Source organism: Oncorhynchus keta, chromosome 13 (genome assembly GCF_023373465.1).
Source record: "Oncorhynchus keta strain PuntledgeMale-10-30-2019 chromosome 13, Oket_V2, whole genome shotgun sequence".
Taxonomy (NCBI): Eukaryota; Metazoa; Chordata; class Actinopteri; order Salmoniformes; family Salmonidae; genus Oncorhynchus; species Oncorhynchus keta.
Window position 1 is genome coordinate 13133938 of NC_068433.1, and position 26611 is coordinate 13160548.

At 44.0% G+C, this 26611-nt stretch overlaps 2 protein-coding genes and 1 long non-coding RNA gene across 9 annotated transcripts in view; all 3 read right to left on the reverse strand.

Annotated features, from left to right (window-relative positions):
- Positions 1-633: 633 nt before the first annotated feature.
- On the reverse strand, positions 634-11230 carry LOC118391885 (uncharacterized). Of its 6 annotated transcripts, XR_008062608.1 has the most exons (6): positions 10119-11188; positions 5907-6122; positions 3199-3305; positions 2737-2991; positions 2438-2560; positions 634-1926 (listed from the first exon to the last, which is right to left on the reverse strand). It is a non-coding gene; the product is annotated as an uncharacterized LOC118391885 (long non-coding RNA). The 6 variants fall into 6 exon arrangements; XR_008062607.1 differs by having other exon boundaries at positions 2438-2991; XR_008062609.1 differs by lacking the exon at positions 634-1926 and having other exon boundaries at positions 1951-2991; positions 10119-10224; positions 11098-11230.
- Positions 11231-11899: 669 nt separating this feature from the next.
- Positions 11900-13886, reverse strand: cth1 (cysteine three histidine 1). The gene is made up of 2 exons (XM_035784665.2): positions 13584-13886; positions 11900-13187 (listed from the first exon to the last, which is right to left on the reverse strand). Exons 1-2 carry the CDS (start codon positions 13590-13592, stop codon positions 12255-12257), a joined length of 942 nt encoding a protein of 313 aa, XP_035640558.1. The 5' UTR covers positions 13593-13886; the 3' UTR covers positions 11900-12254.
- Positions 13887-14775: 889 nt separating this feature from the next.
- The window catches only part of mta2 (metastasis associated 1 family, member 2), a 32879-nt gene continuing 21043 nt past the window's right edge, over positions 14776-26611 (reverse strand). The window contains exons 6-18 of one of the 2 annotated variants that reach the window (XM_035783362.2): positions 26017-26134; positions 25307-25409; positions 24713-24812; positions 23361-23549; positions 23087-23161; positions 22879-22937; positions 22687-22787; positions 22395-22552; positions 21923-22151; positions 21718-21807; positions 18897-19018; positions 18417-18559; positions 14776-17924 (exon numbers count right to left, since the gene is read on the reverse strand). In XM_035783362.2, coding sequence (XP_035639255.2) covers positions 17771-17924; positions 18417-18559; positions 18897-19018; positions 21718-21807; positions 21923-22151; positions 22395-22552; positions 22687-22787; positions 22879-22937; positions 23087-23161; positions 23361-23549; positions 24713-24812; positions 25307-25409; positions 26017-26134 — 1641 coding nt within the window. In that variant the 3' untranslated portion in view covers positions 14776-17770. The remainder of the gene's footprint in view (positions 17925-18416; positions 18560-18896; positions 19019-21717; positions 21808-21922; positions 22152-22394; positions 22553-22686; positions 22788-22878; positions 22938-23086; positions 23162-23360; positions 23550-24712; positions 24813-25306; positions 25410-26016; positions 26135-26611) is intronic. The other variant, XM_035783364.2, reaches the window with a different exon arrangement.

The following is a 26611-nucleotide window of genomic DNA, read 5'->3' on the forward strand; positions in this document are numbered from 1 at the left end:
CAAATTTTTGTACAAATTTTATTATACTCCTTTGAGACTCCATAGAACGAAAACAGATATGTCTCCTAACTGTAAAAGATGTACCTCTGAATGTGGAACCTATATGCATGTATTTTGGAGCTGTAGGGAGATTGCCAGATTCAGTTTGATATGACCCCGTGTATCTATCTTCTTAATGCCCAGCAGGACTTTGTTCTTGATCCTGACAGAGAAAATGTGCTTATGACTATTACATACTTTGCTAAGAAATGTATTCTTCTATTGTGGGACTCTAATACCCCCTACATTTAAAATGTGGATTGACCAGATTGTTGACTTTCTTCCTCTTGAAAAGCTCACTTATGACCTCCACAAGAGACAGCCCAAGTTTGATAGACTCTGGTCCCCACTATTCAACTATATTTCAAACTGGACAGAGTGAACAGGGTGACTAGGGAAATGCGCAGATACATGTTGTGTAAGGTACTGTAAAACCTAAAACCGAATTATTGGCCCGTCGTCTCAGCGAATGCTTGAAATAGCTGATAAGAACCTTGATAGTGCTGCTGCAAGTGTGTATATGTTGTTGTTGTTTTTTGTGTTTTTATTTTAATTTAGTTTTTGAGTACGTGTGCGTATGTGTGTGTGTGTATGTATATGTACCAAGGAAAATATATAGATTAAGAAAAATAAATGCTTTTATTTGACTTTATCATTCATGTTAATTGTATTTTTATTTTTTCAAATGTATTATTATTTTTTGACTTTTTATTTTTTTAAAGCCTGTCACATCTGTGAATGTGGAATGTGTTTTGTTGGTTGATTGAAAAACAAGACAACTTAATAAAACTTTAAATTGAAAAAAAATATATAATAAATAAAAATAAAAAGACATTGGAGGTTATGGTATAGAAATTAACATCCCATTATCTGGCAACAGCTCTTGTGGACATTCCCACAGTCAGCATGCCAGTTGCATGCTCCCTCAAAACTCTGTGGCATTGTGTTGTGTGACAAAACTGCACATTTTAGATTGGCCTTTTACTTTCCCCAGCACAAGGTGCACCTGTGTGCAAGCTGCATAATTAGCTTGTTGATATGCTTGGCAAAGGAGAAAAAGACACTAACAGGGATGTAAACACGTTTTCTTTTGTTTCAGCTCATGAAACATGGGACCAACACTACATGTTGCTGTTATAGATCGTTATATATAATCGGATCCATTTTATTTTCTTCAAAATCTTAAGCTAACAAGAGGTTGGCCTGTGCTTTTTGCCATTTTCTTTAATAAAAAGTAGGCCTATGGCATACCCTCTCCTACTTCCTGAATTCAAGTCGTGGTTTCCACTTCACAGCGCTTCACTGCCATAGTGATCAGTCGTACGGCTCTTTTTGAACAGATCGTTTTGGTGCACGCATCGAAGAAAAGAGCTGTTCACTTGGCTCCCTGATTTGTATACTGATGCTACTGCTTGTTGAGCTCAAAACAACATTTTTCTGCAGATACAAAATAATTGTGAATCTTAACTGAAGAAACAAAAAATAGTGGGGAGAACGGTCAATCTGGTCCACGCAATTTTTTTCAGTGTGTTAAAAAAAAAGTAGTATTTTTAAAAAAAAAGTAAAAATTAAGACAGGTCAAAATGTATTTGAAAACACATTTCACGATCTGACATAACAGTAGCCTACCTTTTGGGCTTTACATTTGCTATATCTAGGATTCTAGGTAGACTTTTTCTTTCACGTTTTAAGGTTTGACCCATGTGTAGACAGTGTTGAAGAAACAAAAGTGTATTCCTTAAACAGGGGCAGGCAAACGTCAAGACGAGGCAGGCAAACGACAGGTCAAGGCAGGCAGGGGTCAATAATCCAGAGAGGGTGGAAGGTACAGGACAGCAGGCAGGCAGGCTCAGTGTCAGGTCAGGCAGAACGGTCAGAACCGGGAAACTAGAAAAAAGGCGCAAGGAACAGGGAAACAACGATGCTTGTTTCTACGAACAAAACGAACTGGCAACAGACAAACAGAGAACACAGATATAAATACACAGGGGATAATGGGGAAAATGGGGCGACACTTGGAGGGGGGTGGAGAGAAGCACAAAGACAGGTGAAACAGATCAGGGCTTTTCACTTTTAAGCATTTTGAACGAAGAGCGGTGTGGAGCTAAATGAGTAGGCTCACCTAAAAGACTCGGAAAGCCCGTCAGTTCACTGACACGGAGATAGGCTATTTAAAGAGTGCATTGTGGGTGGAGGAATTGACTGACAAATCTATGGATATAGCAGGCTACCTGTTATTTCTTAAATAGGAAGAAATAAACTCCAACACACTCAAATGTATTTATAAAGCCTTTTTTACATCAGCAGATGTCACAAAGTGCTGTTCAGAAACCCAGACCAAAACCCCAAACAGCAAACAATGCAGATGTGTATTAAATATTAAAAGCATGAACCTCACATTTTCCATCAGCTACCCATTATGTAGATGTCGATCCATCCCTAAGCAATAGAAGTTGCTTCCTTTCAGTTTGACTGTCCACCAATTCCAAGGACAATGTGTAAGTTGATAGAAAGTAATTACCTGTTTGCACAGAGAAGTGCATTGTAAATTTTACAGTTATTGTATGCAACTTAATAATATATGCAACTAAATCAAATATTTATAAATAATATCAAATATCAAATAGCGACAGCTGTGCTTTACAGGTGCAATTAGACTTGAGTGTCTTGCTCAAAGGCACAGACAGAAAATTTTACCTCGTCGGCTCGGTGATTCGAACCAACAACCTTTTGGTTATGAGCCCAACACTCTTAACCACCTGCTCAGAGTACATGGCGGGCAGGGGGATGTGGTCCAGTCATTCCAGGGGGTTCCAGCTCCCCCAGGTCCCTGCAGGGGACTGACGATGCCCAGGGTGGCCTCGGAGAGAGGCTGAGCCTGGCGGAAACCACACTCGCGAAGCGTGGCTGGGTGCTGCCGGCTCTAATCTTTAGCAGGTGCTCCACTGCCACCTGCAGGACAGAGAGGGCATTGGTACTTGGTGGTTGACAGGGAGTTTAACCAACATAAAATGCAAAGTGCTTTGAGATTGGGTGAAAGGTCATACATAAATGCAATTTGTAACAATTCATTATTGGGATTCTCTTGTATTACTTTGGACAGCTCTGTTTGCATCACAGAAAACATTTCAGATTCAGTGACTGGTCTGCTGTACTCACCAGGATTGCTCCATAGACCTGTGTCTGTCTGCTTTCACCTTGGCATTGGAGACAGAGTAGTCATCCAGGACAGCTTGCAGGTAAGGGTATATGACTCGCTCAATAGCCTACAAAGACAGACAACACACACAGTGATCAACAAAGCCAAGGATCTCTTAATGAAAGAAATTCTATTTTCATACATAGATAAGATGGATACAAGATGGATGGGAGGTGGATACATTTCCTCTAAGTGCATGTAGCCCCCTACAACTCCATAGTGAGAACACAGCGGGCGGACCGGGTCTGACAGAACCTTCTGCAGAGACAACAGACCACTGACCAGGTCTCCATGGGTCCTGGCAAAGACACAGGTTTAGGAGGGAATTAGATCAATGGTTGAAGTATGGCCATGTATCTACTAGGAGGGAATTAGATCAATGGTTGAAGTATGGCCATGTCTCTACTAGGAGGGAATTAGATCAATGGTTGAAGTATGGCCATGTCTCTACTAGGAGGGAATTAGATCAATGGTTGAAGTATGGCCATGTCTCTACTAGGAGGGAATTAGATCAATGGTTGAAGTATGGCCATGTCTCTACTAGGAGGGAATTAGATCAATGGTTGAAGTATGGCCATGTCTCTACTACTAGGAGGGAATTAGATCAATGGTTGAAGTATGGCCATGTCTCTACTAGGAGGGAATTAGATCAATGGTTGAAGTATAGCCATGTCTCTACTAGGAGGGAATTAGATCAATGGTTGAAGTATGGCCATGTCTCTACTAGGAGGGAATTAGATCAATGGTTGAAGTATGGCCATGTCTCTACTAGGAGGGAATTAGATCAATGGTTGAAGTATGGCCATGTCTCTACTAGGAGGGAATTAGATCAATGGTTGAAGTATGGCCATGTCTCTACTAGGAGGGAATTAGATCAATGGTTGAAGTATGGCCATGTCTCTACTAGGAGGGAATTAGATCAATGGTTGAAGTATGGCCATGTCTCTACTAGGAGGGAATTAGATCAATGGTTGAAGTATGGCCATGTCTCTACTAGGAGGAATTAGATCAATGGTTGAAGTATGGCCATGTCTCTACTACTAGGAGGGAATTAGATCAATGGTTGAAGTATGGCCATGTCTCTACTAGGAGGGAATTAGATCAATGGTTGAAGTATGGCCATGTCTCTACTAGGAGGGAATTAGATCAATGGTTGAAGTATGGCCATGTCTCTACTAGGAGGGAATTAGATCAATGGTTGAAGTATGGCCATGTCTCTACTAGGAGGGAATTAGAGCAATGGTTGAAGTATGGCCATGTCTCTACTAGGAGGGAATTAGATCAATGGTTGAAGTATGGCCATGTCTCTACTAGGAGGGAATTAGATCAATGGTTGAAGTATGGCCATGTCTCTACTAGGAGGGAATTAGATCAATGGTTAGTATGGCCATGTCTCTACTGGAATTAGATCAATGGTTGAAGTATGGCCATGTCTCTACTAGGAGGGAATTAGATCAATGGTTGAAGTATGGCCATGTCTCTACTAGGGAATTAGATCAATGGTTGAAGTATGGCCATGTCTCTACTAGGAGGGAATTAGATCAATGGTTGAAGTATGGCCATGTCTCTACTAGGAGGGAATTAGATCAATGGTTGAAGTATGGCCATGTCTCTACTAGGAGGGAATTAGATCAATGGTTGAAGTATGGCCATGTCTCTACTAGGAGGGAATTAGATCAATGGTTGAAGTATGGCCATGTCTCTACTAGGAGGGAATTAGATCAATGGTTGAAGTATGGCCATGTCTCTACTAGGAGGGAATTAGATCAATGGTTGAAGTATGGCCATGTCTCTACTAGGAGGGAATTAGATCAATGGTTGAAGTATGGCCATGTCTCTACTAGGAGGGAATTAGATCAATGGTTGATGTATGGCCATGTCTCTACTAGGAGGGAATTAGATCAATGGTTGAAGTATGGCCATGTCTCTACTAGGAGGGAATTAGATCAATGGTTGAAGTATGGCCATGTCTCTACTAGGAGGGAATTAGATCAATGGTTGAAGTATGGCCATGTCTCTACTAGGAGGGAATTAGATCAATGGTTGAAGTATGGCCATGTCTCTACTAGGAGGGAATTAGATCAATGGTTGAAGTATGGCCATGTCTCTACTAGGAGGGAATTAGATCAATGGTTGAAGTATGGCCATGTCTCTACTAGGAGGGAATTAGATCAATGGTTGAAGTATGGCCATGTCTCTACTAGGAGGGAATTAGATCAATGGTTGAAGTATGGCCATGTCTCTACTAGGAGGGAATTAGATCAATGGTTGAAGTATGGCCATGTCTCTACTAGGAGGGAATTAGATCAATGGTTGAAGTATGGCCATGTCTCTACCCCACCATCTTGTGTAGAAATGATAAGACATTTAACAGGATGGATCGGTGTGGTGTCTGACTTCCGTTTGGTGTCTAATGTCATGGTCACACAATAAAATATATGTTATTTAGCAGACACTTTTATCCAAAATGACTTAAGTCATGCGTCATACATTTATATGTATGGGTAGACCCAGTGGGAATTGAGCCCTTACCCTTGCAGTTGCAAGCGCCATGCTCTCCCGACAGAGCCACACAACACATGAATATCAGATTGGTATAAAGGGAGAGGAGGACGACACTGGGAACATAACTTTCAGGGCCCTGTGTATTGAGAGCTGGATAACATACCAGAACATGTGGGTGACCCACAGAGCTACGTACTCCCTAAGGGTCCAGTGGTCGTTGAGGGAGTTGGAGGCGACCAGCGGCTCCAGGATGCAGTACATGACGCTGGACACCAGGATGCGTACGTACGAGCCGAGGTACAGGTAAAGGTTCTGAACCAGGCTCTTCACCATATGGAGAACGCAGTTAAGCTGCTCTAGTTCATGGCTCAGACTTCACCTGGGGGGGTGGATGAGAGGAGAACAGACTTCACCTGGGGGGGGGGGGGTGGATGAGAGGAGAACAGACTTCACCTGGGGGGGTGAATGAGAGGAGAACAGACTTCACCTGGGGGGGTGAATGAGAGGAGAACAGACTTCACCTGGGGGTGAATGAGAGGAGAACAGACTTCACCTGGGGGGTGAATGAGAGGAGAACAGATTTCACCTGGGGGGTGGATGAGAGGAGAACAGACTTCACCTGGGGGGTGGATGAGAGGAGAACAGACTTCACCTGGGGGGGATGAGAGGAGAACAGACTTCACCTGGGGGGGGTGAATGAGAGGAGAACAGACTTCACCTGGGGGTGAATGAGAGGAGAACAGACTTCACCTGGGGGGTGAATGAGAGGAGAACAGACTTCACCTGGGGGGGTGGATGAGAGGGGATATATGAAATACAGCATTAGCTACATTTAGTATAGAAAGTATGGATTTAGTACAGAAAGGGGGAAAGATGCTACTCAATGGATTTAGTACAGAAAGGGGGAAAGATGCTACTCATTCAGTTTTGGTGACTGTGGTCATTTGGCTGGCCAATTACTGTCATCCAAAATGATCAGCCCTGGTCAGGTCATGTGGTCAAGATAAACTCTGTGCCCTACAGGCACTAAATTACTGGACAATTGAATGTATGAAGTGACATTAATGAAGTTAGATTTTTTTAAATGTTTGAAATAAGTATAACATACCCCACTGATGACATGTACAAACTATTGCAGGAGGGAAGCAGTCTTACAGTTGGACTGGAGACCCAGCAAAGCCACATGTAGAATGCATAGTTAATCCTCCATGGATTACATGTTAGAGCGATTTCAACCGTTTCTCCATTCAATTGAGTTGTATTCCATGGAGATCTCAGGGGAAAACTGTAGTGTGCCTTCATAAGGGGTGGGTCCTCTCCTAGTATGAGCCAGGTGATAGGCTGATTGTACTTAAGTAGATGCTCAGAGAGAGTTTGTACAGCACCGGATAATTTGAAGGAGGGCAAAGAGAGGGCTCAACAACTCTGCAAAAGCTATGGGAGTAAATCTCACTCAATGTTCACATTTACGCAGAGCCCTTACCTGTATCTTAAACTTCCAGGTTCCCTTTCCTATCAGATACAGTAAGACATGTTCACAAGTAGGAGAACAAATCATAGTCACTATAAATGTTACTACATCTCATAAACACAGAATGTGCATTGATTTGGCTTGATTACCAACAACGACGAGACGGCCTACAGGGAGGAGGTGAGGGCCCTCGGAGCAGCAGCGCCTCTTCAACCTCAGGAGGCTGAAGAAATTCGGCTCGTCACCAAAAGCACTCACAAACTTCTACAGATGCACAATCGAGAGCATCCTGGCGGGCTGTATCACCGCCTAGTACGGCAACTGCTCCGCCCTCAACCGTAAGGCTCTCCAGAGGGTAGTGAGGTCTACACAACGCATCACCGGGGGCAAACTACCTGCCCTCCAGGACACCTACACCACCCGATGTTACAGGAAGGCCATAAAGATCATCAAGGACATCAACCACCCGAGCCACTGCCTGTTCACCCCGCTATCATCCAGAAGGCGAGGTCAGTACAGGTGCATCAAAGCTGGGACCGAGAGACTGAAAAACAGCTTCTATCTCAAGGCCATCAGACTGTTAAACAGCCACCACTAACATTGAGTGGCTGCTGCCAACACACTGACACTGACACTGACACTGACTCAACTCCAGCCACTTTAATAATGGGAATTGATGGGAAATGATGTAAATATATCACTAGCCACTTTAAACAATGCTACCTTATATAATGTTACTTACCCTACATTATTCATCTCATATGCATACGTATATACTGTACTTTATATCATCGACTGCATCCTTATGTAATACATGTATCACTAGCCACTTTAACTATGCCACTTTGTTTACATATTCATCTCATATGTATATACTGTACTCGATACCATCTACTGTATCTTGCCTATGCTGCTCTGTACCATCACTCATTCATATATCCTTATGTACATATTCTTTATCCCCTTACACTGTGTATAAGACAGTAGTTTTGGAATTGTTAGTTAGATTACTTGTTGGTTATTACTGCATTGTCGGAACTAGAAGCACAAGCATTTCGCTACACTCGCATTAACATCTGCTAACCATGTGTATGTGACAAATAAAATGTGATTTGATTTGACTTTAATATGGTGGCTTTGGAAGTATGCTTGTGGTCATTGCCCATTTGGAAGACCCATTTGCGATCAAGCTTTAACTTCCTGACTGATGTCTTAAGATGTTTCTTCAATATATCCACATAATTTTCCTCCCTCATGATGCCAACTATTATGTGATGTGCACCAGTCCCTCCTACAGTAAAGCACCCCCACAACATGATGCTGCCACCCCCATGCTTCACGGTTGGGATGGTGTTCTTCGGCTTGCAAGCCTCCGCCTTTTTCCTCCAAACATAACGATGGTCATTATGGCCACACAGTTCTATTTTTGTTTCATCAGACCAGAGGACATTTCTCCAAAAAGTACAATCTTTATCACCATGTGCAGTTGCAAATCGTTGTCTGGCTTTTTTATGCCAGTTTTGGAGCAGTAGCTTCTTCCTTGCTGAGCGGCCTATCAGGTTATGTTGATATAGGACTCGTTTTACTGTGGATATAGATACTTTTGTACCCGTTTCCTCCAGCATCTTCACAAGGTCCTTTGCTGTTGCTCTGGTATTGATTTGCACTTTCCACACCAAAGTATGTTAATCTCTAGGAGACCGAACGCTTTTCCATCCTGAGCGGTATGACGGCTGCGTGGTCCCATGGTATTTATACTTGTGTACTGTTGTTTGTACAGATGAACGTGGTACCTCCAGGAGTTTGGAAATTGCTCCCAAGGATGAACCAGACTTGTGGAGGTCTACACATTTTTTCTGAGGTCTTGGCTGATTTCTTTTGATTTCCCCATGATGTCAAGCAAAGAGGCACTAAGTTTGAAGGTAGGCCTTGAAATACATCCACAAGTACACCTCCAATTGACTTCAATTAGCCTATCAGAAGCTTCTAAAGTCATGACATCATTTTCTGGAATTTTCCAAGCTGTTTAAAGGCACAGTCAATTTATTGTATGTGAACTTCTGACCCACTGGAATTGTGATACAGTGAATTATAAGTGAAAAAAATCTGTCTGTAAACAATTGTTGGAAAAATTACTTGTGTTACACACAAAGTAGATGTCCTAACCGACTTGCCAAAACTATAGTTTGTTAACAAGAAATTTGTGGAGTGGTTGAAAAACGAGTTTTAATGACTCCAACTTAAGTGTAAACTTCTGACTTGATATGTATTTAAGGAGTGCATGGGACAGTATTGGAGGATTTGGCTATACCGACATCTATGGATAGAATAATAGTATTTGTCAAACAGGTAGGCCTACCACGTTTTTGAATATGACGAAATAGGCTCCAATTCTACATGTAATTATAAAAATAGTTGGTGCGCGCGTGCACATATAGGAGGTCCCTTACCGGGCAAAAATGAATTTTACTTTAACCCCTGCATCAGAGTTACAATGTTGCAAATTACACTTTTATTTAACATATCTAACATATAATTTAATATTCCTTTAGAACTGTAAAAGGAGTGAGATCATTTGAGCTTTGGAAACAAGTGCTTTCATAAATACATGGCGGGCCTCGTTTTTTTTTTTTTTTTTTTTACCTTTATTTAACTAGGCAAGTCAGTTAAGAACAAATTCTTATTTTCAATGACGGCCTAGGAACAGTGGGTTAACTGCCTGTTCAGGGGCAGAACGACAGATTTGTACCCTGTCAGCTCGGGGATTCGAACTTGCAACCTTTCGGTTATTAGTCCAACGCTCTAACCCCTGCTGCTGGAGCAGTGTAAAATACGCTTTCTGTCAATGACCCAGTCTTACCAAATATGGTTTATTTACATACCGAATTCGATTGTCCAACATACATTTCAGCATTTCTTCAATTCGTGGCCCGCCTAGAGTGGTCTCTTCCTTCTGCTGTGATGCTGCATTGCAGTCAGCGTTGTTTTCTCTCGGTAGCTGTCCATGGTCCTGAAATCAAAGAAATCCAGAACTTCAGAAAGTTCACATTATTTGGCTCGTTCAGCCTGGTCCTACGTAGCGCAATGTTTTGGGTGGCCATTACACATATCAGGGCTATGAGCCTCTGCAGCACATATTGCCAATGCAGAGTCTCTCTGTCAATAGCCCGTTGGGCTTTGGGCATCGATAGCTTCCTTGGACACCAGCCTGATCTCCAGCTCCTTCCACTTCTGGATACTATCTAGGCGGTCATGCGACTTCTCATGCGAGCTGAGGTGGCACAGATTATTCCCAGTCCCTGGTTCCATCCATGACCAGCGCAGATTTGCCCTCGTGAAAAACAACAAAAATAGAAGGCCGCATCATTTTGCTAGGAATTAACGAGCCATGGTATCTCCACTCGCCATCCTCATATTGTAGTTGGCCACCGAACATTTTCGTTGCCCCTCAACTCTTCAATTCCCTACCTTATCCTGATATGGCCCAGCCTGCACTAACATATCCCGTAAAGATCCATTCATATCGCGACGAATCTGAGTCCGGGTCTCAGATAGTAGGGTCTCTGCCAGCATTGTTTGGAGGTGTGGCTAAGCCTAGTGCGACCACCTGTTCTTGTCCACCCAGGGAGCTGTCATCATCGGTGGAAGTGCACGGCTCGGACTCATCCGGTTCGCCCTCTTCGCTGCTAGAACCAGCGAGCGGGGGTTCGTCCGTCTCTGCGAATGAACGTCCTTGGAGGCTTGTTCTCCACATCGGTTGGACACTTCAGCAGCGAATCTCTTTGGCTTAGAGATTGTGCCTCGTCTCGTTTAATAATATATATTCGCTTCTGGCCAAACTAACGCTAACAATCTCCATTGATTTAACTACTTCATTATGTACCTGTGTGGCTTCCCTAAGCCGGGAGCAGACATCTTCAGCCAACAAAGCAGCCACATCGCCACTAAGCTTAACTCGCGCACTTTCGGCCATGACTAATGAGTTTGACTCGTACGCTTCAGTGACGCGCCTCTGCTCCCTGTCCGCCATGCTTACAGCGCCGCCTCGTGGACATGCTGAAAAATAAACCACAGGTGCAACTTGTGTAAGCGAACTATTGTTTGTTAAAACTAGCCACTTTGCGTGCACCAATGCCAACCGATTTGTGCAAAGCGACACATTACACAATTCTAGACTTGCTCACTTAGCAGATCAAGAATGGTACATCACGCCGACCACCAAGCCCCCGCCCTTTCATTTAAAACAAAGACCCTCCTGACGGTGGTGTAAATGCGTAGTGCAGCCACACAGCTGTCAAATTGATGACCAAGCTCAGCAAAATGCTTCCCCGTTTGAGTATTTTCTTTTGAGCGTAAGACTGTATTAAGATCCAATGAGCCAAGTCTTCAGTCAGTGCAATCAAGCACATTCAAGTGATTACATTATATTATTACAAGTAGTCGTTTAAAATTAAGGCCAGCAGTCAGGAAGACCATGCCCTTTTAGTGCAGGCCAAGTCAAATGGGGCTTGCATCCCAAATGTCAAGTACAGTTAGGGAAGTCTCCATTAAGAGCATAATTTAGGTAATTAAAGCCTACAAGGTAAAAGGAGTTGCCCATTGGCCAAAAATAGAAAACAGATTACGAAAATGGAATGCATGATAGCAGTGAAAAGTTCTGGCTAGTTCAGTGAATGAAGAGCAAGTAATTAAAAATTGTGGTTTATTCAAGGCAGAAGTATCACAATAAATAAAAACCTAAGTTAAAATTCATAAATAAACATGTATAACCTCATAATGTACAGTTACAAAAGGCCTAATCTACATAAACACATGAGTGGATCAGTCAGAACACCAATGAGGCCATACAATTTGTAATGCAGGACAGTAGTCAGTCTTTCCAAACTAACATTGAAGATCCCCACATGGAACATCACAAAAGACACTTGCACCACCACCCTTTTAAAATACATATGGCTTCCAAGATCATAGCAAACCATCACAATATACAGTAGGCTGGCTATACATCACATTAGTTACAATACCATTCTTGCCGAGTGACTAAAGCTTGTTCCCCCAGACACCCTGCATGTTGCAGGCAGCCTCCATGGCCTGGCTGTTGTCCAGCTGCTGGAGCCTGAGGGCCAGAGGCAGCAGCACATCATTCAGCTGGCTGGAGAACGTGAAGGCATTGTGGGCCACGGGGTTGTTCAGCGGGGTGGATGAATCATCAGGCCAGACCGGGGAGGGCAGTCCAGATGGTGGAGAGGAGGAGGATGAGGAGCAGGGAGATGAGAACCTGTCTGAAGCTAGGGACAGCAGATGGGTGCGGGCACCCCCCTGGATGCTGCTCGGCAGGCCATGTTGGAAGCAGCAGCGGGTGCCATAGAGGCAGAAGCCAAAGGAGCTAAAGGTGCGGCACAGGGCCCCGCGGGGCTTCCAGTCCTGGGATTGTGGTTGGGGTCTGGCAATGGGGGCCTTCTCAGGAGCGCTGCCTGGGGACTCCAGGCCGCCATCACAGTCACCCTCAATGTGCAGGAAGTTGCAGCGTGTGCCAAAGGGGCACACACCGAATGAGCGGAAGGTGCGGCAGGGGATGTTGCGGCGCCGGCGGTGGGGGGGGCGCTGTTCCTTGGCAGTGTGGGCAAACAGGCAGCGGGTGCCATAGACGCAGTAGCCTGCCGTGTGGAAGGTGCGGCACAGTTCCGTCTTGTACTTGGGGTGGCGGGACTGCACGTGGAGGTCGTGGAGGCCATGGGCAAACTGGCAGCGCTCAGCATACTTACAGAAGCCTGTGTCAGCATAGCGACTGCACAGCTCAGTCTTATAGCGGGTGGAGCACAACCAGGGGATCTGGGAGGGAGACTCCACTAAGGGCAGGAGGGCCTCAGCCAGGGACATGCCTCCCCCAACTCCAGCTGAGCAGTGCTCCCTAGGGAACGGGTCATCTCGTCCCTCATGGTAGGGGAACATGGGCAGGTCATCACTGCTTCTCTGAGGAGTACAGAACTATTTTAAAAATCAGGTTTGAAAGGATTTATTTGGATGGTAAGACCACTGAAACTAAGTCAGGACACAGTCAAAATGCAACAGTACACTAACAAGTAGCTCTGTGTACATACCACAATGACTGCAACTATGCAGTCAAAAAAAAAACAGTATTGACTTCACACTAATCTCATCACATGACAGAATATTGTCTCAAACATTGGTACTTTGAAGTAGAGAATGTATTAATGAGACTAACCTGGATAAAGAAGTTGAATTTAAAAAAGGCAATCAACTGCCACATCTAATTTGGAAAGCAATTTCTTAATACCGAATATCCAAGACAAACAGGGTAAAGTGAAGAAGCATCTGAAACAAAGTATAAAACAAGCTTTACTATACCTCAAACATTGTTACGAATTGAAGATATTGCCCAACGACTGTGCGTGCCCCAGACGCTCTCCACCTGTTGTTCGACAGTAACCTCAATGTCCTAGCCAAATTCTAAAGAACTGTGTTTTCCGCATGAAATTCGTAGAAATAAAAGAAACGTTAAAACCTATTCTAGCCTACTACCCGTTAATGAAGTGAACTACCGGCCACCCTACTTGCTTTGTTATGAAGTAGCACGTATCTTGCGCCTGTGTCCTCTGTATTTTTAACTTGACCCAGTTCCCACTCCCGCCTTCCCTTTAAAACGAGGATCAGCTGTGCAACATTAAACGCCAGTAGGGCGTTCGAATCCACCAATCAGATGCAATGTAGTTGGTATTCGATTAGCAACGGCCAATGGCTTTGAGTCTCTGCGACAACGTTGCAGTTTTAGCGCCGGATGAACTGGTCCTTCCTTAGCACTGGCGCAATAAACATATGCCAATTAATGCCCTGATTACTAACGTCAAGCCCATTGGGTACATAAACAATTATTCTGTTCTGTGTCAATTCACACCACAGTTGGAGGTCAACCTCACACCTGAGTAATTTGTTAATTAAATGCTGTCTGTTAGGGGGGAAATATAAACCTTTGTGTGGCATTTTGGCTACTTACACAGGCAGCCTAATTCTGATATTTTTCCACTAATTGGTCTTTTGACCAATCAGATAAGATAGTGAGCCTATAATTATGGGAAAGATCAGAATTGGGCGACCTGTGTGTATGCAGCCAATGTGTATTCATGATTGATCATAGTATTTTTTCAGTTTAAAAATAATACAATAAATTGTTCTTGTTTGGCGGAACTAGTCTACGGTTACAACATTTGTTTTCCACAGAATAAAGGACATCATTAAATTATTTAACTAGGCAAGTCAGTTATGAACAAATTCTTAATTACAATGACAGACGACACCGGCCAACCCCGGACGATGCTGGGCCAATTGTGCGCCGCTCTATGGGACTCCCAATCACGGCCGGTTGTTAAATAGCCTGAAATCGAACCAGGCTGTCCGTAGTGACGCCTCAAGCACGAAGATGCAGTGACTGAGAACACTGGGCCGTCCGGGAGCCCGTTAATCATGCGTGTTTACATTTGACACTGACATCTATGCAACATTGTATCATACACATCCAGAAAAAGCACACAGCAGATAAATGTATAGGACCACAAAGAAAAAAAAATCTTTATTTTCTTATCAAGATACATTAAAAGGATACAGAGACATTGGAATAAAAAACACTTGAGAAAAACCATTAATTGTAGCATAATTCTCTCTCCAACATACAAAATTCTAACCCCTCTACATCCCTCCCACCAGCTCTGATTTGCGCCCCCCCCCCTCCAAACCCACCCAATGGAGAGCAATGTTCACATGTACAGTATTTGAACCCTCTCCACAATATGGAGTAATTACAAGCCTTCTTCCCCAATGATTTCATATAAAGAAACAACTTTTCAAAAGGCCAAGTTTTTATTTTCTTCTTCAGATTAGTATTTTAACACTTCTAATTGTTTTAGAAACATTACAAAAGCCCACATTGGGACCAAACTTGCTTATACATCTGTCATTTCTACCCCCATACTGGCTGCCATTGTACACAGAGCCTGGAAGAGAAAGAGGAATTATAATATCCAATTAAGAATTAATTTAATCTAAACGCACCCTTTCTTCATAATAAAACACAAAAAGGGAAAATAAAGAGTCAAACCAAATCAACCCACAAGTTGAGACATCACTGGAGATTCCACTCCCAACAAAGACATGACTCCAGCACCCAAGCCAATACATATAGCTGCTTTAGTAACAACAGTATCTGACAACAACCAGCTCGTAACATAATTTGCCAGTTTCATTCAAACCCAAGATCCAAACAGTCCATTGTCATAATTGCGGTGGCCTAGTCTGTTTGGGGGAGCTGAAGGCATATGATTTATTGGTACAGGTGACAAAATGAACAGGGGCTGTCTAAGAATGGAGTTTTACACCTAGAATGTTTTCTTTTTTTATGGCTCAATTCTGACTCCACTAAAACAAACCCATATTTCTCCCAATAAGGACCTCAAAGAGAACAGTATCTATTTTGCATGTCCCAAACAATCAGATCCACATCCAGAACCACCTGTTTGAATATCTTCCAAACCTACACAATATGAATCTCATCTACCTTGTTAACCTACATCACCATTTCCTAAACCCTTACTTTTCCCTCTCGCCTACCATAGTATTGAAGAGACAAGACCGCTGTACTCAAGCGTTTGCCTGACGACTCATCCTGAATTTAATTCCTCTGCTCTATCGGTCGCTACATTCATTCAGTCTCAAACTGCCATCCTAGACGTTGCTCGTTTGACTTCAAAATGAGGGGCGTTGAACAAAACAAAATCCATCAGTGATTGGATAGTCTAACCAATCAGTGTATCAAAGTTGATAACGTCAGCATGTAGGCAGGCTCTTGCCCAACCCATAGGTTTCAGGGACCAATCAGAACGAATGTGTTTGCGTTCTTGAAATTGTCGGGAGAGGCAGGCAAATCCAGACTCATCGTGGAGAAGGAACGTCAGTTAGTGGGAACGATGTGGCTGGGTAGCCAGGCAACCCAAGCGGTCTTTCTCAGTCAAAACCAAAATGCATTTACAGAGAAGGATCCCGACTGTCTCTCTCCAGATGGGTAATAAACATCTGGAAACAGTGTGTCAATCAAGTGATGGTAAACAAGACAGGACTCAAATTGATTGTGACGACAATTAAGTAGAAAAACAGAGCTCAACAGAGGTTATGGGAGGGAGTTGGGTGCAAAGCTGCTAATGTTAAAAATACCCAGGGGGGTTCAACAGAATTGATTTCCTCACCATCAAACCCCCATACGGAACATCTGATAGGATTGTGGAGAGACAGGGGGCGGGATCAGGTCAAATTTAGGTGTGGAGAGGGGGTGGGGCCTGATGTGATGGTGTAAGAGAAGACGGGTGTCTAACGTAGAATCTGACAAGTATCCTTGAAGGATGGGTCACACAAAGCACTTTACTGCAACCTCCCAGACCTATGATGGAGCAAGTGGATGAAACCTTGGTCAAAATAGACTTTCCCATAAACATGCTAAAAAACTGCCCCACATAGCCCTCCCTATAGAATATGAATAACTAGAACAGACATTTAGTCAAATTGCTGTGGTTCTAGTATTTCTATTTCCATGGCCCTCCCACAACCACGCCCCTACCAGTCCCCAAACAATTAGGTGTCAACCCCTCAAAATGCTGCTAATATTTACACAGATAAGAAAGGACCTGGAGGGGAAAAAATAAAGTGTGCTTTTAAATCACCATTATTTCAGGATGAGAAATATTTCAGATTTTAAATTACACAGTTAAAATGATTTACCATTAAAAAAGGGGAGCAAAAATAATTAAGCAAAAAGAGCCAGAATAAAATAGTAAAGCCCAAAGCCTGGTGTGTGTATGTGGGGGGGTGTTGTGTCTGTGTATACACTCAGTGTACAAAACATTACAAACACCTGCTCTTTCCATGACATAGACCAGGGGAGGCAATCAGGCCCCGAGGACTGGAGTTGCCCACCCCTGACATAGACGGACCAGGTGAAAGCTTTGATACCTTATTGATGTCACTTGTTAAATCCACTTCAATCAGTGTAGATGAAGGGGAGGAGACGGGTTAAAGAAGGATTTCTAAGCCTTGAGACAATTGAGACATGGATTGTGTATGTATGCCATTCAGAGGACGAATGGGCAAAACAAAATATTTAAGTGCCTTTGGACAGGGTATTGTAGTAGGTGCCAGGTGCACTGGTTTGAGTGGGTCGAGAACTGCAACGCTGCTGGGTTTGAGGCATTCCTGAGGGCAAAAGGGGGTGTTCCTAATGTTTTGTACACTCAGTGTATGCGTAGTGTGTGTGTAAAGAATTGATGCCATGTACTAGATGTAATGCATACATGTGGGTGTCACTCGTGTGTGTGTGTGTGTGTGTGTGTGTGTGTGTGTGTGTGTGTGGAGCAGCACGTCAGCTTTTGGGAGGTAACAGAACAGAAGACGAGATTTAAAAAATACGACGAGAGAAAACTACTGGTATGGGGTTGTGCTGCTACACTAGCAGGTTGGTGCGCGGTGGTGCGCCCTCCCTGTTTCGCAGTGGGGGGTTAGTCCTCCAGGACGATGGGCTCGCTGGTGCTGGAGGGCAGAATGGCTAAAGCCAGGGGCCGGGGAGGCAAGGGCAGCTTGACCCTGACGGGGAGGTGTGGTTTCCTGGCTGCCCGTCGCATCTCAGACTGGGTCAGGTGTTTCCTCAGAGCCCTGGAGGGGACAAAAATACACACGGTGAATTATCTGTAGGACTCAGATCAACATTGGCACACCTAGGAGTCCAAGGCTTTGTTGACACAGGTAGCACCTCATTTTTTGCCCAATTATTGGCAAAAGATGTGATCAGAATTGGGCTGCCTGTATAAAAACACATCCTAATGTCAAAGTGTGCAGGTGCAAAGAAGAATAACCTTCATCTTAAAACTAGTTACATGCAATATTAAACATTCTTAATTTTCATTCTGTGCTTTTTGGTTGAGAAATCTACATAGTACTATATTGAACACCTGACAAAGGGATCAATCAGGTCTATGGCAAAACATTCAGTGGGAGAATTTGTTTTGACTAAGATGGATCCCTTTGTCAGGTGTTCAATACAGAAATATGCAGATTTCTCAACCAAAAAGCACAGAAGGTCTTTTGTATCTTCCGGAGCTGACTGCTACTGAAGAGAATAACAGACGCTCAGAGACCAGGACCTACCTGGTGTATTTAGTAGCAACAAAAACCACAGGGTTTGGCGCGTCTCCTTGGTTCACTTTCTGACGCTTGATCACTGACTGAGAGGTGGTCCTCATGCCTGATGTGAACGGCCTCCCATTGGTGGGGAACGGCAGTGCCAATGCCTATGACCAATAAGAGAAGAACGGTGAGAGGTGTGTGTGTGTGTGTGGCCACTTGGCCCAAGCTGTGGTCATGCTGCTATGCTCAGCGGTGATGGAGATAGACAGATGGTCAGTAAATCTCCCACTGTTACAGAGGAACCAGAACCAGCGCCAGTCTGTCCCTCTCTGCAGTCTGAGTAGACAGGGACATGAGACACTACCCAAGGTTACAGTAAATGAGGCTGTCTATACCAAACCAGAACCTGTCAGTGTCACATGTATGGATTGACAGACAGAGGAAGTAAAAATGGCAGTTGTGTTTTGTGTGTGTGTGCATGCGTGTGCGAGGAGTACTCACGCTGCTGTCAAAGGGCCTCTTCCCAAGCAGGGCCGATCCCCCGCGGGGCTGGTTGGCCTGGTTGCGGTTGATGGGGGTGGGGGTGCCTCTGGGGGCCTTCAGCTTGAGTGGAGCCTGGATGGCTGGAGAGAGGAAAGGAGAACCCCAATCACAAACGAAACCACTTAAAATAAAAAAGTGCATACCGCTTCATTACACAGTACCAGTCAAAAGTTTGGACACACCTACTCTTTCCAGGATTTTTCTTTATTTTTTTTACTATTTTCTACATTTTAGAATAATAGTGAAGACATCAAAACTATGAAATAACACATAAGGAATCAAGTAGTAACCAAAAAATGTGTTAAATCAAAGGTAGTCAACTGGAATACATTTCAATTAACAGTAAAGCCTTTTGTGACTAGGGGGGCAGTATTTTCATTTTTGGAAAAATAATGTTCCCGTAGTAAACGGGATATTTTGTCAGGACAAGATGCTAGAATATGCATATAATTGACAGCTTGGGATAGAAAACACTCTAAAGTTTCCAAAACTGTAAAAATATTGTCTGTGAGTATAACAGAACTGATATTGCAGGCGAAAGCCTGAGAAAAATCCAATCCGGAAGTGCCTCATGTTTTGAAAGCGCTGCATTCCAATGAGTCCCTATTGAGCAGTGAATGGGCTATCAACCAGATTACTCTTTCTCCGTATTCCCGAAGGTGTCTACAGCATTGTGAAGTAGTTTTATGCATTTATGTTGAAGAATACCCGTAAGCGGCTACATTGCGCAAGTGGTCACCTGATGGCTCCCAGAGAGATTCTCGCGTAAAATACAGAGGTAGCCATTACTCCAATCAGTCCTACTGAAAAACTAATTGTCCCGGCGGATATATTATCGAATAGATATTTGAAAAACACCTTGAGGATGGATTATAAACAACGTTTGCCATGTCTCTGTCAATATTATGGAGCTAATTTGGAATAGTTTTCGTGACTGCAATTTCCGGGTGATTTCTCAGCCAAACGTGAAGAACAAACGGAGCTATTTCGCCTACAAAAATAATATTTTTGGAAAAAAGGAACATTTGCTATCTAACTGGGAGTCTCGTGAGTGAAAATATCCGAAGCTCAAAGGTCAACGATTTAATTTGATTGCTTTTCTGATTTCCGTGACCAAGTTAACTGCTGCTAGCTGGACAAAATGCTATGCTAGGCTATCAATAAACTTACACAAATGCTTGTCTAGCTTTGACTGTAAAGCATATTTGGAAAATTTGAGATGACAGGGTGATTAACAAAAGGCTAAACTGTGTCTCAATATATTTCATTTGTGATTTTCACGAATAGGAATATTTTCTAGGAATATTTATGTCCGTTGCATTATGCTAATTAGTATCAGTCGATGATTACGCTCCCGCATGCGGGATGAGTAGTCACTAGAGGTCAGGTGTGCCTTGTTCAAAGTTAATTTGTGGAATTTCTTTCCTTCTAATGCGTTTGAGCCAATCAATTGTGACAAGGTAGGGGTGGTATAAAGAAGATAGCCCTATTTGGTAAAAGACCAAGTCCATATTATATCAAGAACAGCTCAAATGAGCAAAGAAAAACAGCAGGCCATCATTACTTGAAGACATGAAGGTCAGTCAAAGTGGGAAAATTCAAAAACTTTCAAAGTTTCTTCAAGTGCAGTCGCAAAGTGCAGACGCTATGATGAAACTGTCTCTCATGAGGACCGCCACAGGAAAGGAAGACCCAGAGTTACCTCTGCTCTTGAGGATAAGTTCATTAGAGTTACCAGCTCAAATAAAATGCTACAGAGTTCAAGTAACAGACACATCTCAACATCAACTGTTCAGAGGAGATTGTGTGAATCAGGCCTTCATGGTCAAATTCCTGCAAAGAAACCACTGCTAAAGGACACCAATAATAAGAATAGACTGGCTTGGGCCAAGAAACATGAGCAATGGACATTAGCAATGGACATTAGACCTGTCCTTTGGTCTGATGTGTCCAAATTGGAGATTTATAATTCCAACCGTGTCTTTGTGAGACATAGAGGCGGCGAACGGATGATGTCTGCATGTGTGGTTCCCACCGTGAAGCATGGAGCAGGTGGTGTGATGGTGCTTTGTTGGTGACACTGTCAGTGATTTACTTAGAATTTAAGGCACACTTAACCAGCATTCTGCAGCGATATGCCATCCCATCTGGTTCGAGCTTAGTGGGACAATGATCCATCACACCTCCAGGCTGTGTAAGGGCTATTTGACCAAGAAGGAGAGGGATGGAGTGCTGCATCAGATGACCTGGCCTCCACAATCACCCGACCTCAATCCATTTGAGATGGTTTGGGAGTTGGACCGCAGAGTGAACGAAAAGCAGCCAACAAGTGCTCAGCATATGTGGGAACTCCTTCAAGACTGTTGGAAAAGCATCCCAGGTGAAGCTGGTTGAGAGAATGCCAAGGGTGTGCAAAGCTGTCATCAAGGCAAAGGATGGCTACTTTGAAGAATTTAAAATCTAAAAGATATTTTGTGTAACATTTTTGGGTTAATACATGATTCCATGTGTGTTATTTTGTAGTTGATGTCTTCACCATTATTCTACAACGTAGAAAATACTAAAAATAAAGAAAAACCCTTGAATGAGTATGCAGTTTTAACTGGTACTGTATTTCGACAGCTGGAGCATGGAAACGTAAACGCAATTAGGGAGAAAAACTACATACAAGTTATTTTAGTGTTCGTGCCAACTGTGGGTAAATACAAACAGTGTCAGCGAAATGAGACCTCTCAGGATCTCAATGATCATTTCTTCTGTGATTGGACAATTTTCTTACCCAGTTCCTTCACTATGGTGGCCAGCGGTGGTCGAGGGATCGAGCAGTTCTTTATAGGGGCCTTGGTCGCTTTAGGCAGCCTTATCATACCTGAGAAAATAACACCATAAGCATTACAGAAAGTGTGTGTGTATATGTGTGTATGTGTATATATATATATATATATATAATGTGTTTGTATGTTCATGCGTGTCAATATACTCACACTCGGCCTTGACGGCATTGGCGTTGATGGAGGCGTAGGGGCGGCGTGCGGCGCTGCGGGGCTGCAGGATGTCAGTGCAGACACGGCGGGCGATGCGCGTCAGCTTGGTGGTCTGCAGGATGAACGTCTGCCGGTTTTTGGCCAGCAGCTTGGCCCGCCCCCCACTAGTCGTGAACGGTGACAGGCCCTGCACTTCCTGGCGGGTCATGTGACCTCGGGGGGTTGACTCCTGAGGGGCCAAGAGTTAACATATCGAAATATCATGATTGAATAGCTCAGTCTACATTGGCTTCCTCTCCTCTGCTGCCGCTGTAATGATCTGATAACACCGGCTAGGCCACCAAGAACTCGGAAATTAAAATGATATTAACTCGCTCTTCCCTGTCCTATGCAGACAAAGGAAAGCTAGGCTACTGAGGTGCACCCAGTATTTGAGTGGTTTAGGGTAGCAGGTTAATAAAAGCAGACATACTGAGCCAGATCTTGCGGCCCCCTCTAGCTGTGTGGGGGTCTTCAGGCCTCCGTACTTCTTCCAGTAGATCCAGCAGGATGCACACAGTCTGCACTGCATGTTGGGAGGACCCCACGCGTACCACTGTGCTGACTGGGCGGCTGCAACAGAGGGGAGGTCTGTTAGATGTCCAGAAAAAGAAATATGTCAAAATCACCTACACTACACACATGGGATTGTCCACTACAGTTAGTCAGACAGACAACAGACCAGACACAAAACACAAACTAAAGTTGTATGGCAGAATACTCACTACGGCAACTCTCACAGCTCAGTCCTTTCTGGAAGCCAGCGGCCCCGTTCATGCCAGGCTTGTTACCAGGAGCCATGATCTGGTTGGGGTTGGGCTTGGTGCTGGAGGTAGAGAGAGAGTTGATGTGTTTAGTTACCGTGGTAATGATAGAGATTGTGCATTGGCTCTGCTGCAGTTCAGACTGTTACTCACTAGGTGGGGATGTAAACCTGCTTCAGCTTGCTGTCTGCTTCCGCTGCCTTGAGTCGTTTCTGAAACAAACATTTCCATTTACAAAGTACCAACAAGTAGCTCTGCTTGTGAAGTCAATTCTGCATTATACATCACTTAAGCCAATGCATAGTACAATCTCATTGTTTCGTAAGAGTGTGGCTCTGAACGGCAGAGTGGTGTATTTTACCTGTTGAATGTAGCGGTCGGTGGTTTTCCACATGTAGTAGAACTGAACCACGCTGGCTAGTGACTTCCATGGCAACTGGGGACAACAGAGACAGAACATCCTTCAACACTGACCAGATGAAAGGACATAGGATACAGTTAATATAGAGTGGTGTTCCGGAGGTGCGTTTTGAAACGGAGGAGGTACTTCTCTTTCTTAATTCAAAACATTTGACCTACTGCTCCTTCTGAACACAAGCCAGATATCTATTCGTTGAATACGGGAAGACACTTACAAAGTCCTGGCGGATGTCGTTGAAGTCCTTGCCATATTTCTCCAGGGCCTCTTCGAACAGCATGGCCTCCGAGGCGCTCCACTCCTCCATCTCGTCACGGCAGAGCACAGGCCCGCCCTGAGGCACCAGCGTGGACATGGCCTTGGCCAGGTCGTAGTCGTTTTTCTGCAGGGTATCCATCGCGTGGAACTAGAGGGGGAGAGCGGGGGACCATTAGATATATTGCTCATTTTAGACACAGGTTACCGTATTCAAAATGTTTTTAAAATGTGAAATGACATTACATGGTATTAGAATGGTAAACAGTTTATTAGGTACACCCATCAAGTACTGGGTCAGAACCCCCTTTGCCTCCAGAACAGCCTGAAATATTTTTTCATTTAACTAGGCAAGCTAGTTAATAACAAATTCATATTTACAATTCCGACCAAACCTGGACAAAGCCGGACCAATTGTCTGCCGCCCTATAAGACACCCAATCACGGCCGGTTGTGATACAGCCTGGATTCGAACCAAGGTGTCTGTAGTGACGCCTCTAGCACTGAAATGCAGTGCCTTATGTCCTGAGTGACGCAGCAGTCTAATCTGTACCAGGAGAACATTCCCCAGTAGCCTGTACCGTTGACACCATGCAGGATGAGTCCATGAACTCATGCTCCTTATGCCAAATCCTGACTGACATCAGCATGACGCAACAGGAACCGGGATTCTTCGGACCAAGCAATGTTTTTCCACTTTCCAAATCGTCCAGTGTTGGTGATCTCGTGCCCAAGGGAGCCGCTTCTTGTTTTTAAGTGATAAGGGTAGAACCCTGTGTGGTCGTTTACTGTTTGTGGAGCGCCTGTTAGCTTGCACAATTCTTCCCATTCTCCTTCGACCTCTCAGCTGTTTTCGTCCACAGGCCTGAGCTGACTTGATGTTTTTAGTTTGTTGCACCATTCTCAGTAAACTCTGGACACTGCTGTGCGTGAAAAGCCCAGGAGGGCGACCGTCTCTGAGATACTGGATCCGGTGTGTTTGGCACCGATGATTATATCACACTCAGTCACTTAGGTCACTGGTTTTGCCCATTCTAAAGTTCAGTTGATCAGTAACTTAATGCCTCGATGCCTGTCTGCATGCTTTATATAGCAAGCCACAGCAACGTGACTCACCATCTGTAGGAGCGAACCATTTTCATGAACGGGGTGGTGTACCTAATAAACTGCCCACCGAGTGTATAGTCCAATATAATGAATAACATTACATGTACTAATTAGGATACCGTAGATGTCCATTGTTTTAAGGGTTATATGTAGAGCGCTTAGTGATTGTCTCGTCACCATGGGACATGGACAAAGTGTGTGTCTCACCAGCGTGATGTCTCGGGAGGCGGCCGCAGCACTCATATGCAGGCTGGGTTGACGGATAGAGCTGCTGCAGTCCAGGGCTCGGGCAAACGTCCCCACAGCACTGGAACACACAACCACCAAATATCATTAGAATCAAATGACAAACCCAGTACTGAAACAGACAAACTCCTAACTTATCAAGAACTAGACCAAAATACCCTATCGACTGCGGTTTTGTAAATCAGTGTGAATTTTCACCATATGGCCACTAGATGGTGCTGCAGCTTGAGGTCATTCCCTACAAAATGTTGATTCCCTCCAAAAACAGACTTGGGCCCAAACATGCTGTATGTTGACTGGGGTCCTACTGCTACTACACCGCTTAGGCAAGACCCTTCAAAGATGTCTTGAGAACATTGCAAAATCTCAATACACTAATATCAAGCTCAAAAAGGTGGACACTTTGCAACTCAAAGCCATCCAGTTTACATTACTTCAGATCAGAATGTGTTCCAAGCTCATGACAACAAGGCCAGACAAGGACCTCCATAGCAACAGGGTGTAACCAGGGCAACGTGTGACAGATGGAGGGGGGCAGGGCCAGGGGACACTCACCGAGCCACCACCAGAAACTGGTCGATCTGTGGGTCTTTGAGCTGGTTGTCGGGGTGCCACACCTTGACCTCCAGCTTCTCCTGAATACGGGTGTCTTCTTCACCTGGGAGGGATGACAACAAGAGGACAACCGTCAGACATGTTAACTAATGTTGCAGACAGACAGAGACACTGGTTGTGGTTGCGTGACCCACTATTTTGGAAACAAGAATGAGAGACTTGAGAGGAAATGGTGAAATAAAGTAATATGAGAGAGATGAGTCACAGAGAAATAGAAAAGGATGAATGAGAGCAGAAGGTGTCACAAGGGCACAAACAACCTTCACAAAATGGCAACCTTCAACCTAACACTGGCTAGGCTACACAAGGGAAGATAAAACAAGAGGGCAACATCTAACTACACTACTTGCTGCCAGAAGGGAAGTGATGTCGTGTTCAGTGGTCAGATTCCCCCTTTTCATTCCAAAACATGACCGATTTCTCCCTACTCATGATTTACGATCCCATACAACTCAAATAATTTAGACACGTGATAGATAGCAGACATTCTTCAAACCTAGCACTTTTAGAAATGGGGCACAACTTAAATGTGGGTTTAGTCTGACAGCACTATGATCACTATAATAGGCTGCAACCTGATAGGCCGGTGTAAAAGGTCAGAGTTCAGCCACCCAAACACCCCCCTTCTACACACAGACAGACACACAGACCTTCGGCTAACTTGTCGGGGATCTCGGCCTGGTACTTGGAGCCCACCCGAATCTCTCCTTGGTCCGCCAGCAGGGTCTTCTGGACCGGGTCAAACACCAGCGAGTAGAAGAAACACTCCTGGAGCATAGAAAACAGATGGAAGGATGGGGTTAGAGAATTTAAATCGAGGATGGGCATCTGGCAGACAGCCCCCCTTCTGACCAATTTCCACTCAGAAACTCAGTAATATAACTAAACTAAACTTACTGTTGAGAGTTAGAATAGCAACACATACGGTTGTGCGCATAAACAGTTTCTCTTTTGTCAGACACTGACAGTTACTCAATTAGCCCATGTCAGCTAACTTTAATTTAAAAAATAATAATTGGTAAGTTATTCTAGCCAGGTTTCATATACATCAAATTTCATTACTTTTTCCATGACTTCTAACCAAATGTTCATGATCAACAATAGCCGGCATCTCTATATACATATAGAAAAAAGCATGCATAATGTGGTATGGACACTGCTTTCTGATCCCATGTACCATCTGATGGCGTTGTGCAAGGCACTGAACCCCCCGGAAGATGAACACCTGTTATGCCTTTTGAAATA